The sequence below is a fragment of the Mobula hypostoma genome, chromosome 27 (assembly GCF_963921235.1).
Source record: "Mobula hypostoma chromosome 27, sMobHyp1.1, whole genome shotgun sequence".
Lineage (NCBI taxonomy): Eukaryota > Metazoa > Chordata > Chondrichthyes > Myliobatiformes > Myliobatidae > Mobula > Mobula hypostoma.
Window position 1 is genome coordinate 3,679,795 of NC_086123.1, and position 17,459 is coordinate 3,697,253.

Consider the following 17,459-nt stretch of genomic DNA (forward strand, 5'->3'; position numbering starts at 1 on the left):
TTCGTCAGACATGATTTTCCTGTTGTGCTCTCTCTTCCCACTCTGAGAAAATTAATCAATTAATCCAGCCTTACTATGCATAACCATAAAATAAATGATTCCCTGATGGGCTCATAACATCATGTTTTAAGTAACTGCCCTGAATTCACACAATGAATTTATCCTTGAAGCTACCTTTGCTACTTATTCCTCAAAACTAGATCTGAGATGGATATTTGTGTGCAATTATAGACTATGCACATTAGGAAGGATGACTTGGAAGGACATAAAGTGCTTATTAGAAAGCCACTTTGAATTCCACTTCTAATCCCATGTGACTCAAATTCAGATTCAGAATTCATTTATTTATGACAAATACACCAAAACATACAGTGAAAATCATCATTTGTGTTAACAACCAACAATGTGCTGGGGACAGCCTGTAAGTGTTGCCACACATTCCGATGGCAACATAGCATGTCCACAATGCACATATGCAGTCCTCCAGCCCCAGGGCAGGTCACCTTCGGCCTCTAGCAGACTCCTGCATTCGCAGATATTGGGATTCAACTTCCTCAGCAGACTGACAGAGACTTGCAGGCTTTGTGTGATGGGGAAATGTTGGTCAATCAACATGAAATGGCTTTATGTTAAGATTAAATTTACCCACAGTTCGTGCACCACGGTTCCTGCCAACTCCAGTACTACTTAATGACTGCTCTGCCCTACAGCTCAGTGACTGGGAGTCCGTACCTTTTCCCACCAGTGGTTTCATTGCCTTACTGTTCCTTGTCTCCACCCAAACTGCGTTATGATGTGGGGTCATGGAGTCAGAGTTAAGAAGCAGGAAAACAAGCCCTTTGGCCCAACTTGTCCTGCTGATTAAGGTGCCTTGCTGTGCCAGTCTGATCTCCCAGCATATGGCCCATATCCCTCTGACCCTCTCTTATCCATTAAGCTGCCCAAATATCTTTTAACTGTTGTAATCATAGCCTCCTCTGGCAGCTTGTTGTATATATCCTCCACCCTCTGTGTGGGGGAAAAAAATTGGAGTCAACATTGTGACTTTGAGTTGCAGTCACATCTAGACCATGCCAGAATAAGCAGCTAACCTTCATGTTGTGTTTTACATGTACTTTCCTATACACTCTGTGGTCACTTGATTAGGTACACTTGCTTGTTAATGCAGATATCTAATCAGCTGATCTTGTGGCAGCAACTCAATGCATAAAAATGTATGGATTTGGTCAAGATATTCAGTTGTTGATCAGAATTGGGAAGAAATGTGACCTGAGTGACTTTGACTGTGAAATGATTGCCAGGCAGGGTGGTTTGGGTATCTCAGAAACTGCAGATCCCCTGTGATTTTCATGCACAACGGTAGAGTTTATACAGAATGGTATGAAAAATGAAAAATATCCAATGAGTGGCAATTCTGTGGTTGAAAAGGCCTTCTTAATGAGAGAGGTCAGAGGAGAATGGTCAGACTGTTTCAAGCAGACAGGAAGGTAACAGGACCTCTCTTTAACAAGGCAGTTGGTCTGAACATCTGAACCTCATGACCATGTCTGCATGCTTCTACGCATTGAGTTGCTGCCAATGATTGGCTGATTAAATATTTGCATTATTGAGGTGTCCGTGATAAAGTGGCACTAAGTATATATTACCCCTGTTGTGTCATGAGAAGATTTGAATTTGTAAACTCTAGATTGCATTCCGGAGTGCATATCTGTGCAGTGGAGATTCTGTTCACAAGTACAGACTCTCATCAAATGGGACGTTTGGTGGCTTTGGTTTTGTTGATTGCCAGTACTGTTGCCCTAGCTATATGAATGATGAATATTAATACATTCCTGGCAAGTGCCTGTGAAAAGGTGGAGAGTCTGTCAGGGACCAGAAGATGAGCCTTTCATTATAAAGAACCATAGTTCTGCCCTGCTCTTGTAGATATCACTCATCTACTTAGGTTTCTGGTCATTGCCAACATTTGAAAAAATTGATAGGGAACAAAGCAGAGGCAGGGTATGTGGTACGAAGTTGTAGCAACTCAATGCAACTAAGGCAGGCAGCATCCATCGTCAGAGATCCCCACCACCCAGACCATGCTCCCTTCTCGCTGCTGCCATCAGGTAGAAGGTACAAGAGCCTCAGGATTCACACCACCAGGTTCGAGAATGGTTACTGCCCCTCAACCATCAGACTCTTAAGCAAAAGGGGATAACCACACTCAACTTCACTTGCCCCATCATGGAAATGCTCCCACAACCAATGACCTCAATGTTAAGAACTCTTCACCTCATTATCTCATGTTCTCGTTATTTATTGCTATTTATTTATATTTGCATTTGCACAGTTTGTTGTCTTCTGCACTCGAGTTGATTTTTTTTTTAATTGATCCTGTTATAGTTATCTCAGGATTGTATATGGTGACATATACGTACTTTGATAATAAAATTTACTTTGAATTTCGGTAGGACTTTCCTTGCTTGGAATGGTTACCACCTGACACCTACTGGTGGGAATGTTATTTTATTTCACCCTTTCCAGCAAAGTCTGCAGTCCCTATCTGGCCTGTATAGATGGTGGGTAATTATCAAATGAAGGCTCTGCCTCGGGGCTGTCAGCAGGGGTTCCAGTATATTAAAGCAGCATTATGCATCTCCCATGGTCTACATGGAGCATGACAGTGGGGGGACTACAAGTGTCACCACCATCCTTCTGGGACAGAAGGCTGGGGGTAGCTGCCGCTGAAGAAGGAACGTTTCTGTTTCGTGTGGATGTGGACCCGGATGCTGGAGACTGCCCGGGTTTAGTTTTTTACCAGGTGAGTTGTCGCCTGTCAGCGAATAATAAAATGCTGATCTTACACAAAGAGAAAAGGAAATGTTAAGTTATGATGTACTGAACCAGCAAGATTTGGATCCCAGCACTGCTATAGCAGAAAGAAAACTGAAGTGAAAGTGCTACATGTATTTTAAAACTAAGAATGACCCCAGTAAGATGTACATAGCCCATTTCCATTTCGATAAAAAGATATAAAGCAACTCCCAATGAGTATGTCAGTTTCTCACGCTAGCAGTTTAAATTCATCAATAATGAGGGTATTGCAACAACATCCAATCAGGTGCTTGTTGATAAAATTTAGCAGAAGACTGAAGTTACCATGGAAACAGACCTTACACATACTGCTAGAACTATTCTATTAAAGACTTTTGAGTGACTACCTGATTTCTTTTGATATAAAAATCTGTCTTAAAAAAACAATTATAAATATAACATTATAACATGGATAATTGCGCAGGTAGGGTGCGTGCCTGCAGTTGGACGAAAGGGGCACTTCATCCAGGTGACAGCCTTGGCCTGTTGTCCACCATTCGGCACTATAGGCAACCAGTATAATTTTTGACTAAATAAAAACTCTTCCTTTGTCAGGAGCACAGGGTTTATCACACGATACAATGTACAACTTTGCTGCTCAGTTCCGCTTCTCTTGAAGGACATTTTCCAGAGATTAGAATGCAGTTGACATGATAATCTCCACAGTGCTTTGTGGGAGTGAACCATTGGGTGACACCTGGAGCATTGCATTTTGGAAGAACTTTCTGTTCTTGAATTCTTCAGTGATTTCGAGTGGTGTCTTGCCCCTTGTTTCGATTATGATGTAGTAGCCCAGGAAAGTGAGCATCAAGCAGACTCCACTGAAAATCAGGAAGCAGAAGTAGCCCAGACGGTCCTGAAACAGAAGGGGATAAGGACAAACAAATACTTGCTGAATGAGGTCCCCTTAGGTCAAACACAGGGAGGTCAGTGAGTGAGATTTGAATACAGCAAGGGACTGAGATTAAGAAAGTGTGTCAGTGTAAAGATTTTGGAGAGAGACTGGCAGAAGGTAAGTGAATGAGAGAGGGTCAGTGAAACGAGGTTCAGGGATTGAGGCCGGGAGAGGGTCAATGAGTGAGAAAGGGTCAGTGAAACAGACTAAGGGTCAGGGGGGTGAAACCAGGAGAAATCTTGTGTGTGGATTACTTAGTGACTGAGACTAAGGAATTATGAGCAAGAGAGCATGAGTGGTTAGGTGAGATGTTGGACAGGCCAGTGAAGTGGAAACTGGAGGAGTTAGGACAGGTGTGATGGTAGGGAGGGACTCACTCTGTGAAGTGTCTGATAGAAGTTTGGAACTGACCACTTGAAGACTGGCAATGGATACTTACAACCAGGAAGGAGAACAACATCGTGAGAAGGAAAAGGCCAAGCCAGTTGAGAAAGCCGTTGATGACAAAGCCAGCCGGCCGATCCGACTGCAGGAATATTTCCGAGGGTAAGATGAGAGCCACTCCACCTGGAAAATATTGTTTATGTTGCACATAGCTTCAAAGAGCCAATGCCTTTGCTTTTTCAGAATGTTCCGCAGTGGGAAACAGAAACGTTGCGAAGCAAACAAAAATTGGAACTAGGAACTATCCGAGAGTCAGTCAGAATGGTAGAAGCTGGAGAAGGACATCCTGTGGCAGTGTGTCGAGACAGTGCGGTGGGCTGCTGTTCACTAGTGAGCAGGAAATGGGGTCTGTGACAAAACCCTCAATTACTACAGAGTCCCAGTTTAGAGAAGCATTAGCATGAGTAAGGCTGTAAATTTAGTCAGCTTTATCTTGGGCACTGGCCTACAAAGTATCCAGGACATCTTCAGGGAGCGGTGTCTTAGAAAGGCAGCGTCCATTATTAAGGACCTCCAGCACCCAGGGCATGTCCTTTTCTCACTGTTACCATCAGGTAGGACATATAGAAGCCTGAAGGCACATACTCAGTGATTCAGGAACAGCTTCTTCCCCTCTGCCATCCGATTTGTAAATGGACATTTAGCCAGGTGGATTCAGAACTGGCTTGCCTGCAGAAGGCAGAGGGTCGTGGTGGAGGGAGTACATTCAGATTGGAGGATTGTGACTAGTGGTGTCCCACAAGGATCGGCTCTGGGACCTCTACTTTTCGTGATTTTTATTAACGACCTGGATGTGGGGGTAGAAGGGTGGGTTGGCAAGTTTGCAGACGACACAAAGATTGGTGGTGTTGTAGATAGTGTAGAGGATTGTCAAAGATTGCAGAGAGACATTGATAAGATGCAGAAGTGGGCTGAGAAGTGGCAGATGGAGTTCAACCCAGAGAAGTGTGGGGTGGTACACTTTGGAAGGACAAACTCCAAGGCAGAGTACAAAGTAAATGGCAGGATACTTGGTAGTGTGCAGGAGCAGAGGGATCTAGGGATACATGTCCACACATCCCTGAAAGTTGCCTCACAGGTGGATAGGGTAGTTAAGAAAGCTTCTGGGGTGTTAGCTATCATAAGTCGAGGGATAGAGTTTAAGAGTTGCGATGTAATGATGCAGGTCTATAAAACTCTGGTTAGGCCACACTTGGAGTACTGTGTCCAGTTCTGGTCGCCTCACTATGGGAAGGATGTGGAAGCATTGGAAAGGGTACAGAGGAGATCTACCAGAATGCTGCCTGGTTTAGAGAGTATGCATTATGATCAGAGATTAAGGGAGCTAGGGCTTTACTCTTTGGAGAGGAGGAGGATGAGAGGAGACATGATAGAGGTGTACAAGATAATAACAGGAATAGATAGAGTGGATAGCCAGCGCCTCTTCCCCAGGGCACCACTGCTCAATACAAGAGGACATGGCTTTAAGATAAGGGGTGGGAAGATCAAGGGAGATATTAGAGGAAAGTTTTTTACTCAGAGAGTGGTTGGTGCGTGGAATGCACTGCCTGAGTCAGTGGTGGAGGCAGATACACTAGTGAAGTTTAAGAGACTACTAGACAGGTATATGGAGGAATTTAAGGTGGGGGGGATTATATGGGAGGCAGGGTTTGAGGGTTGGCACAACATTGTGGGCTGAAGGGCCTGTACTGTGCTGTACTGTTCTATGTTCTATGTTTACTCTTTGGACACCACATCACATTTTTTAAAATATGCAGTATTTCTGTTTTTGCACATTTTAAAAATCTATTCGATATACATAATTGATTTACTTGTCTATTTATTTTTATTTTATTTATTATCATTTTTTTTTCTCTGCTAGATTATGTATTGCATTGAACTGCTGCTGCTAAGTTAACAAATTTCACATCACATGCCGGTGATAATAAACTTGATTCTGGTTCTAATTCAATTTAAAACAACCATCAGAAGGAACAAGAATTCTAGATATGGTAAGCAGCTTCTAGCCAGCATAACTGCGGCAAGGGAGCTTTGCCAAATACACTCAGTGGCCACTTTATTAGGTACACCTGTACGCCTGCTTGTTAATGCAAATGTCTTATCAGTCAATCATGTGGCAGCAACTTAAAGCATAAAAACATGCAGATGTGGTTAAGAGGTTCTGTTGTTGCCCAGATCAAACCTCAGAATAAAGAAGAAATGTGATCTAAATGACCTTGACTGTGGAATGATTGTTGGTGCCAAACGGGGTGATTTGAGCATCTCAGAAACTGTTGGCTTCCTGGGATCTTCACGCACCACAGTCTCTAGAGTTTACAGAGAATGGTGAGAAAAAGAAACATCTAGTTCTGTGGGTGAAAATGCCTTGTTGATGAGAGAGGTCTGGGGAGAATGGCCAGACTGGTTCAAGGTGACAGTGACTGGAATAACCATGTGTTACAAGAGGGGTGTGCAGAGGAGCATCTGAACACACATTGAACCTTGAAGTGGATTGGCTGCAGCAGCAGAAGACCATGAACATACAGTCAGTGGCCACTCCATTAGGTACAGGAGGCATCTAATAGAGTGGCCCTGAGTGCACGTTAACATGTGTTAGGAATTTGCTGTGGTGTGGTGGTGTGACAAGCAACAGAACAACATTCAACAACGATAAGGAATAAAGAATTATAAAAACTAAAGTTAGAGCTTAAAATACAGATAAGAACTAAAATATGCAGAAATACAGATATTAGCTTGTATTTACAATGTAATCAGCCTTATAAAAAGTGGTTTAAAGTGTTTACAGTGACTAACTAAAATGGTTGATCTGATTAACTCTTTGGGAGAAGAAATTCTTAAGATGGTGTGAAGTTTTTGTTTTCATAGCCCTATCGTGTTTCCCAGAAGGGAGCTTTGGGAGAAGACGGTTTGCAGGGTGGGTAGTGTCCACAATGATTGTTACTGGTAGACTGCAGCTAATTACCTTTTCTGTTGTCCTGACAATTTTCTGTAGTTCTCGTATATTAGGAGAGGAGACTGCTCAAAACCGGACAGTAGTGGTTGATGTGTGGGTGCTCTCTATGATGGGACTGCAGAATTGCACCAGTGTGTTCTGGGCAAGAAAGAATTTTACCACCTGCCACAGGAAACACATTGTCTGCCAAGACAATTTTTTTTTAATGGTTTGCCCACATGACGTCCGGCAAAATAATGATGGTCAGAAACCAGCGTGTGAAATGGTACTAACAGCAGAATTGTTGACGATGAGTGAGTGGTGAAGAGTGACATCTCTCCTGAAGCTGATATGCGTCCTCGTGGTTTTGAAGGCATTCTTCTCCAAGTTGTTGTGATTGCACCGGGGCACTAGTTTGTGGGCGGTAACTTTCTGGTGGTACTTGGATTTGTTGCCTCTGGTGATTAGTCCAATGACAGTGGTGTCTCCTCAAACTGATGGATTGATAAAGTCAAGGCATTTACGCCTTGTCTGTTCTGGTGCTGTTATAGTTGGATTCTGAAAGTCCAGTGCTCATCACTGCCACTTCCATTTTTGGTGTCTGGTGTCCCCTGACAGCCATGAGAAGGAGAAGCTCTCCCTTTCTTAGAACTTAGATGAAGCAAATCTCGACCGTGTGGACAGTGAAATTGCAAGTAAAACCTGAAGCAATACAAAAAACAATTCATTGGGGCAGGGCACATGAGGAGCCTGGTGTTTTCCACATGAAGACCAGGCCGACAGCTGTTCAGAGTCTTGCTCTGACATTCAGTAGGGGTGTGGCAGATCCAACTTTGGCCTCACACCATTCATTCCTTTTGTCCCCACGCCCCTCCACTTCCTTGTAGTTTAGCTGTTCATCAGCCTATGCCTTGAATACATTTAATTATTCTTTTTCAGTGGCTCCCCAGGAGATTTGCAGCTAGCTGAGAGAAGAAACTCGTTAGCATTGCTGTCAAAAATTGGTAAACCTTTTGGTATGGAACAATGCCTCTTATTTCTAGATACGAACACTAGGGGGAAGGTCCTCCCAGCATCAAAGACTGAGATTAAGTGGTTGAAGAGATTAGAGAAGAAAAATCTGGAGCAGCGTTTGATTATCTTTTCTGGCTCCCTTCCTACCCCTTCCCTTCTCATATGCCTTTCACCTCCCTCTGGTGCCCCTCCTCCTTCCCTTTCTCCCCTGATCCACTCTCCTCTCCTATCAGATTCCTACTTCTTCAGCCCTTTACCTTTTCCACCTGTCACTTCCCATTTCAGGCAGAGACCCTTCATCACTGCCCTGATATAGGGTCTTAGCCTGAAATGTCCGCTGTTTGTTCATTATCTTATACGCTGCCTGACCTGCCGAGTTCCTCCAGCATTTGTGTTGCTCTGGATTTCCAGCATCTACAGAATCTCCCATGTTTATTATCTCCCAACTTCTAGCTTCATCCCCCTAAACCCTGCACACCCCACTTCCCTATCATCTGCCAACTTCACACCTTCCCTTTCCCCCAACTTCTTGTTCTGAGTTCTTCCCCCCCCCCCCCCTTTTCCAGTCCTGATGAAGGCTTTGGACCCAAAAGGTCGACAGTTTATTCCCCTCCACAGATGCTGCCTGACGTGCTGAGGTTCTCCAACTGGTTGTGTATTGCTCTGCATTTCCATGGTCTCTTGTGTTTAGAGTTCGACAATGACAAGTTACATTGAATTTATTGTAACTTTCAATATTAATTTGAGCAGTCCAGACTCTACAAATGCTATATTATTGACTCAATAAAAGGGTAAAAGAACCCAGCCAACAACATTCAATCTGTTGTTCTACAGATGCAGAGTAGAGAGCATCCTAACATGTTGCGTCACTGCATAGTACAGAAATTGCACGGAGGCAGAGAGGAAGGCTCTGCTACGGGTTGTCAAATCTGCTCAATGCATCACCAGCACCAACGACCTGCCATCAAGGACGTCTATGCAAAAAGGTGCCTGAAATGGCCAGTAACATCGCAAAGGGTCCCACCCACCCTGCTCATGGACTGTTTGTCCCACTCCCATCAGGGACGAGGCTACATAGCATCCACACCAGGACCATCAGACTCAAAAACAGTTACTTTCCCCAAGCAGTAAGGCTGATCAACCCCTCCACACCCTCAACGACTTTATCATTTCGTGTCAGTCACCTTGTGTGGAGACACCCCTGTGCCTAGCATCACTTTATGGACATACAATCAATCAATGTATATAAGCTATTTTATGTATTTGTGTTTTTATTGTTATTATGTTCTTTACCATATTGTGTTTCTTTGTGCTGCAGTGAATCAAGATCTATTATTTTGTTCTCCCTTACACTTGTGTACTGGAAGTGACGTTAAACAATCTTGAGTATTGAATCTTGAACATGTTTTGTGTTCCCTGATGATGAGCTTATACAAATCCACATTTATTTGTCTCAAAGCTCTTCCATAGGGACAAAAAAAATCAATATGAATGACTGTCATTGATACGAAGCAACTTTTGAGCCTTTTTATGGGAGAATGCATCTTCATCTTCAGTCCAGTAAACTGCTCCAGAGTCATTATTGAACCTCCGTACCTGACTTCCACTCCATTTAATCCACTGGAAAATAAGCACTGGTAATTCCATACTGCAACTGCTCCTTCAGACTGTCACTGAGGTGGCATAGTGAGATCTTACTGCACCATCTCTGGTATCTGGCCAATACTCCTACTCGTATATAACACAATCCTTGCCTCCTCTTCAATGCTGAGGGCAAAAGTTCAAGTCCATGGGCAAGGGTATAAATACCCTGAAAATTGGCTTCTGTTTTGCACCGGAACACAGGACAGGACAAACATTAATTAGATTGATTTAAATTACCATACAGTAAATCTCACAGTTTACAGGATAAAAAAAATAAGAACAAATAAATTGACAACATAAGTGCAACTTGAGAAAAATATAGTCTGAGGTAGAATTAGTGTCTTTCATTTTGGTTCAGGAACCTGATGGCGGTGGTGACTAAGCTGCTGTTGAACCTGCAGTCATTTAAAACAACAGGGAGAGGGAAAGCAAAGTGGTATTGAGGCCAAGATTGGATCAGTTGTGATTTTATTGAATAATAGGCCCCACCGGAAGGGCCAAATGGCCTCCTCCTATTCCCAATCCCATACCTCACAAAGCTGATGAAATTGCAAAGTTAAATCTGCTGGATTAGTTCAAGCCAATAGGATATGCAGTGTACTCATGGAATGCCCTGGGATCATTGCGCAGAAGAGAAGGAGCTTCATTATCTGCTCATTTTACATGTACAAGATACAACATGCCCACTGTATTTGACATAAGTGTCACGGCAACCTCAGCTCCGTCCCATGGCCCAGTCCAAGCTGAGGTATGAGTTTGTACTGCTTGATTTTGTTTCAGAGAGTAGTCTGTCGGTGTGTGAGTGGCAAAGTTTCTCAGGTTACAATCAGTTTAAACAAAACATTCTCATTGCAATCACAAGTCAGCATTCCATTTGAATTAGGCTCGGCAGCTACAGCTTCCTTAATTTCTACACATTCACTATTAGAGTGAGTAGATCGCCACCGGGAATCCACAAATGTCAACTTGAATGTGAACCTGTGCCTTTGAGGGTGGCACTTGCCTATTTTAATGTGTGGTGCTGCTGTAGGTGGTGGCTTTCAAGACCAGGGAGGTTGACTGGGAAAAGAGGAGCACCTGCACAACTTGGCTCACCTGGACCAAGTCCGTAGCTGAGAACGTAAGCGAAAATAAAGACAAGGCTGCAGTACGGCATCCAGCTGACAAGACTCTGCAGAGGAAAGGCAAGACAACGTATCAGCTGTGGGGAAAAAATGCACACCTCCTCACCTCCCCCATCCCTCACCTTTGTTCTGCCTCATTCACTCCATCTCACCAAGGACCACCGTGAAGGTACAAGAATAGCAAACATGACGTCCAGTTAGCCCCTCATCCATCCTCACGAGTCACGGTACTGTGCCAGTGAAATTTATTGTTAGCTCATCCCCCGTTACTTTGCAAAGTAGACCAGATATTAGTAACTACAAGATCATACAGTACAGACAGGGGCCAATAGTCCACTTTGCCTGCGGAACTTTTGCAAAAAACTTGTCCGATTTGTCCTATCCTGTAATTCCAAGCTATTGACTTGCTGGTGTTATCTTTCCTAAAGATCAAAGTACCTTGAAAGTTATTAACAGATCTTCCTCTTAACGATCTTCAAATAAAACCAAACATACCATCTCTCTGCATTAAAAACCCTCCTCCCTTTGGCACTTTTCCTTAAGTCTGTGGTTATAGGCCTCCTGCCAGTTGAAATGATGACTCCCTCTTAACTCAATAATATGTTTATGTTTTGAACATATCTATTAAATCTCCTTCACTTCCTGCCTATAAATGGAGTCCTTTGATGCTGGTACCATACAAATAACTTTCCTTTTATAACTCATGGTATGGATAATGTGTAAATCTTACATTAGTTTTCTGCAAGAATAATCACAGTGATAAATACAGACAATTCCCTTCTCTTGCCAAAACCCCAACACACTGGTATGAGTAGTTTCAGTCCTTAACGGCAATTGGAAAAGATTGCCCTTGGTGTATTTAATACGCATATATATCCTTAGTGTAATTGATTTACTTTTTTTTTCAGATATTACCATAAGATACAGGAGCAGAATTAGGCCATTTGGCCCATCGAGTCTCCTCCACCATTTCATCATGGCTGATCCAATTTTCCTTTTAGCCCCAATCTCCTGCCTTCCCATATCCCTTCATGCCCTGACCAATCAAGAATCTATCAAACTCTGCTTCTGCCTTAAATATACATAAAGACTTGGCCTCCACAGCTGCCTAGAGCAAAGAATTCCCCAAATTCACCACTCTCTGCCTAAAGAAATACCTCTTCATCTCCATTCTAAAAGGACACCCTTCTAATCTGAGGCTGTGTCCTCTGGTCTAAGACTTTCCCACTACAGGAAGCAACCTCTCCACATCCACTCCAGCAAGGCCTTTCCAGCATTCGATAGGCTTCAATTAGGTCACCCGTCGTTCTTCTGAATTCCAGTGAGTACGGACCCAGAGCCATCAAACGCTCTTCATATCACAAGCCATTCAATCCTGGAATCATTTTTGTGAACCTCCTTTGAATCCTCTCCAGTTTCAGCACATCCTGTCTAAGATAAAGGGCCCAAAAAAGCTCACAATACTCCACTTTATAAAGTGTCAACATTACATCCTTGCTTTTATATTCTAGTCCTGTTGAATTGAATGCTAACGTTGCATTTGCCTTCCTCACCACAGACAGGACAGACGTGACTTCGTTTAACGTGGGGAGGCACAGCCACCGCACGGTATCGTGACAGATCAGAACCAGGGTCCAGTGGCATGGAATGCAAGGCCTTCCTTCACCTTTCACCTTTCACCTTCTCTGCTGTTGTGATGTGTCATTGCCTTCCCTCAGCTCTGCTGCTGAGGTCTTGGTTGGATCACTCTTTGCCTGGTATGTCCCTCTTGACCTCACCACCATGGTAACCCTACCAGGAGCTAAGCACCAGATGACTGAACTCCAGACGGCATCTCTCTTGGGATCTTAGGCACTCACAAGCCTCTCCACCATGACAAGGTGACGATCTCTGGAGAATCTTACAGCCTGGGCACATGCCCTCTGACCTGCTAAGAGGACAAGAAGCATCCTTTTATACTCATCCTACACTCATCCCATTTCAGTCCCCTTGACTTCCATTCAATCCCCCAAAGTTCTGCCTCTCACCTACTGCCTAGGGCATCCAACATACTGACCGACTCGCGTGCCTAAGAATATGGGAAGAAGCCAGAGCAAGGGGGAGGAAGCTGTGTGGTCACGGGGAGAATGTGCGGACTCTACACAAGCAGTTCCAGAGGGCAGGACTGAACCAATGTAACAGGAACTGATGGGCAGAAGCCCCAAAGCTCTGCTGCTCTGTACCCTGAAACAGTTCCTGTCAGGCCTCCTCGTCTCCATTTCGTCATACTTTCTACACTTCTCTTTTTAATTCAGCCCTCAATATCCCGAGACTTACTGGTTTCTCGGACGTGTTAGCCTTATCATTCACCTGTTGGCCCTGAACTCCTACATTGATCAGATGTTGACCCATCTACAAGTAGCTGTTCACAGCAACACACACAAAATACTGGAGGAACTCAACAGGTTGGTCAGCATCTATGGAGAGGAATAAACAGTTGACGCTTTGACCAAGACTCTTCGCCAGTCTATTTTTGCCTGCATGATGATACTGAAATTGGCCTTCTCCAATCCAGGATCTCAATTTCCGGTCCATCTTTAACTCTTTCCGTAACTCCATTGAAACTTACAGAGTGGGGTCACTATCTCGATAAAAAATCTCCCACTGACACTTCAACCACTTGCTCAGCTACATTCTCTAAGGATAGTTCCAGTATCGTCCAAGCTGCTGTAGGAACATCCACACACTGGCACTGGGTGTGCTTCAAAAATTTCACCCAATATCTTTAGCATCAAAGTTGAAATCTCCCATTACTTTTACCCTAGTGTTCTCACGTTCCTCTGTGATTGCTGACATATCTGGTCTTCTATCTCCTACTTCTGTTAGAACAGGGGTTCGCAGCCTGGGACCCACAGACTCTCACTTAATGATAGGGTCCATGGCATAAAAAAGGTTGGGGACCCCTGTGTTAGACCAATAGTATATCCTCAGCAAAGTGATTGTCCCCTTCTATTTTTTATAAATTCTGTGCATATGACTTCATTTGAAAAGCTTTCTCAGATATCCTCTCCCATTACTGTTGTAATGAACTCATTAATCAATATTGCAATGCCTCTTCCTCTTTTCCATCTCCCCGCCCCCCCCAAAAAAAACACAGTTGCTTTAATAGCAGGAACACTGTATAATATGATGAATGTGTGGTGAAATGAGGGAATGTGAGATGAGGGGACTGTGGGTGAAGTTTTTTTTGTCATATTTTGTCTTATTTCCACTAGGACAAATACATTCTCTTTATTCTATTAAACTCAAGGTAATCCAAGCTGGTAAATGGACAGTTGACATTTCGGGTCCTAACCCTTCACCTGGACTCGAAAGAGGACTGGCTGATGACTCAGAATGCAAGCTGCCCGTTTTCCCCCCCAAGATGCTGCCAGGCGTACTGAGTTCCTTTATGTGTTTGTCCAGATACCCAGCATCTGCAGTTTCTCTTATGTCCCTAGGTAATCTGTGTTGTTTCATCCAAAAAGTATATTTTCTCTCATTGTCTCCTTTTTTGTCCCCCTCTGTCCCCCTGAGGCCTGTAACTGTCTTTTATCTCTGTTGTTAATGTCCACAGATCACAAACCTGAATAGTTATGAATGCTAATTTAAGGGCTCGCTCTTTCCTTCTGGCTCCACCCATTGTTGCTCACCTGCAGAGCAAAGGAGATCGTCAAAAGTGCTGTCCATAGGCCCATGAAGCCTAATCCCCCACAGAAGAGGGATTTTCTTCCAGTTCGTTCAACGAAGAAACCCTGTACATTAAGATTCACAGAATAAAACACAGAGTTACAGTGAAGCTCTGACTGTGGTTACCTTTTTCTTGGCCTTGGGAGATATTTAGTGTTAATAAATTTGGATTGAAAGGTTTATTCCCTGATCTCATGGAACTCTGATGCTGCTTTTCGGTTTTCAGTCCTGGGAGAGCAGGCCCTGGACCCATTTGTACTGTTGGTGTTGTCGGAGCATCATTAAGTTTCAGGCTATATCAGCACCGATTCATCTGTGCTGGGGATGGTCAGGTACGTAACATGGGTAGTTCTACACTCTTCAGCCACTCTCTCTAATGGGGCATTAATGAACTAAAATTATTCCTTAATTTGGCAAATCCAACAGAAATCTGCTTCAGTATAAAGCTGAACAATCCATGGATCATCGTACTGTTATCAAATTCAGAAGAAGCTGAGTACTTCGGATGTGAAGATTCACACATCAAGATAGAAACTGACTCCAATATTTTCACTTTATATTTTACTAGGGCAGAAAGACTTCCACAATGCTCTGTAAAACTCTGGTCAGACCAGAGTTCTGTGTTTAGTCCTAGTTGCTTCATTATAGGAAGAATGTGGAAGTTTTAGAGAAGGGGTAGAGGAGATGCCTGCATTAAAGAGCAGGTCTTATTGGGAAAGACTGAGTGAACTAGATCTTTTCTCTTTGGAGTGAAGCAGGATGAGAGGTGACTTAGTAGAGGTGTTTAAGTTAATAAGAGGCAGAGATAGAATGGACTACCCTCACCTTTTTCCCAGGGAGGCAAAGGCCAATCCCAGAGGACGTCCTTTTAAGGAGAGTGGAGGAAAGTTTAGGGGAGATGTCGGAGGCAGGTTATTTACACAGAGAGGTCAGTTCCTGGTATAGACTGCCAGGGGTAGTAGTAGAGGCTGATACTTTGGAGGCATTTAAGAGACTCTTAGCCAGGTACATGGATGAAAGAAATATGGAGGGCTGTGTAGAAAGGAAGGGTCAGACTGATCGCAGAGTAAGTTAAAAGGTCGGCACGACACTGTGGGCCGAAGGGCCTGTACTGTTCTATGTCCTAACGTAGCTTAAGCCTCTTACATTGTGCAGTGATTTAGGTTTATAAATGCAATAATTTCAGACATATTCCATGCACTTCTAGTTAAGTGGATCATCATTTTCAAATCTCTGAGAGCAACCTCAACAGTGACAACTGTGTGATGGCTCAGGCTGCCTGCCACATGGGACCTACTCTGAACTCGACAGCAACGCTGGTCTGGTGCCGTTGCTTCACAGCTTCAGAGGCCTGGCCTTGATCCTGAGCGCAGACTCTGCCTGTGAAGTGTTTTAACAGGTAAATTTCCTCTGGGCACTCTGGTTTCCCGTATCCCAAAGCAGTGTCGGCCGGTTAACTGGCTTCCGCTCACAATCTCCTTTGTTGTTTAAAGACACAAAGGGGAATGGTCCCAGGAATGAGAGGGTTAATGTATGAGGAGCATTTGAAGACTCCAGGCCTGTATTCACTGGAGTTTAGAAGAACCGGGGGGGAATCTCATTGAAACCTGTCAAATACTGAACAGCCTGGAAGGAGTAGACGTGGAGAGGATGCTTCCTATAGTGGGTGAATCTAGGGCCAGAGGACACAGCCTCAGAACAGAAGAATGGCCACTTAGAACGGAGACGAGAAGGCATTCCCTTAGCCAAAGGGTTGTGAATCTATGGAATTCATTGGCACAGACATCTGTAGTGGCCAGGTCACTGGGTGACTTAAAGTGGAGGTTGGATAAGTTCTCGAGTAGTAAGCCTGTCAAAATTTACAGGGAGAGGCAGGAGAATGTGGGTGAGAGGGGTCATAAATCAGCCATGATGAAATGGTGGGGCAGACTCGATGGATCCGATTCTGCTCCTATGTCTTATGGTCTTATGGAAATGATGGGACGTATGAGAGAGGATAAGTTGCAGGTGTACTGGGAAATAATGAAGGGTATTGTGAGGATGATGAAAGTGCTCACGGCCGAGCTGTGTTGTTAGAAGGTGTGGGTGTAAGGGACCTGCAGGTCTCCGTGTTCGGTTGATTCTGTTCATGATCTCAGTCAATCCAAGAGGGCACAGCCAAATCCCAAAGAGGAGGCCAGTCCAGAGAAAGCGGCTTCCACACCCGATATAACCAACCAACCAAAGCTACGAGCCTCCTCCATCACCAGCCACTTAGACGGACATTGTACCTACACAGATCATCAACATGAGGGTTTCAATCAGCCCGGTTCCGATGGACACGTACGGGATCATATTCCTGGAAATTCCTGTCGCATAGAAAATCTCAAAGGCGTATGAATAGATCTGGAAAACAAAAACTGTACTAAGTTTCTTGGAGAAAAGTTTTTTTTAAATTGAAATTGTTTTTTTTAAGGTGCCTCATTATCCAACGATGTATTGATGTATTTAAAAAAATCACCTTCTTAAGCAATCACTGTCACGGAAGCTTAGACAGCAATTCAGCTCCTCTGTGCTCTGACTCGCTAACCCTCAGCTCACAGACCTTCAAATGTTTTTCTTTCTAATGTTTAGCATCATTCTCCTGTGTCTCCATCGTCATAGTCACAGTTATAGAACACTACAGCACAGAAACAGGCCATTCATCCCATCTAGTCCATGCAGGACCCTTATTCTGACTAGTGCCATCGACCCACAGCTGGACCACATCTCTCCATACCCTTCTTACTTATGTTCTTATCCAATGTCTCTTTATACAGAGCAGACATGATGGGCTGAATGGCTTAGTTCTACTCCTATATCT

General features: G+C 43.8%; 1 protein-coding gene across 7 annotated transcripts in view; it reads right to left on the minus strand.

The window, feature by feature from the left end:
- Positions 1 to 260: 260 nt before the first annotated feature.
- Positions 261 to 17,459, minus strand: part of LOC134338511 (solute carrier family 2, facilitated glucose transporter member 11-like) — an 82,067-nt gene continuing 64,868 nt past the window's right edge. For 5 of the 7 annotated variants that reach the window (XM_063034384.1, XM_063034382.1, XM_063034385.1 and 2 more), the window contains 5 exons: positions 16,892 to 17,002; positions 14,581 to 14,682; positions 10,881 to 10,956; positions 4,191 to 4,318; positions 261 to 3,712 (listed from right to left, as the gene is read on the minus strand). In XM_063034384.1, coding sequence (XP_062890454.1) covers positions 3,491 to 3,712; positions 4,191 to 4,318; positions 10,881 to 10,956; positions 14,581 to 14,682; positions 16,892 to 17,002 — 639 coding nt within the window. In that variant the 3' untranslated portion in view covers positions 261 to 3,490. Of the gene's footprint in view, positions 3,713 to 4,190; positions 4,319 to 7,537; positions 7,830 to 9,029; positions 9,966 to 10,880; positions 10,957 to 14,580; positions 14,683 to 16,891; positions 17,003 to 17,459 lie in introns of those variants that run through there. The other 2 variants (XM_063034387.1, XM_063034383.1) reach the window with 2 other exon arrangements.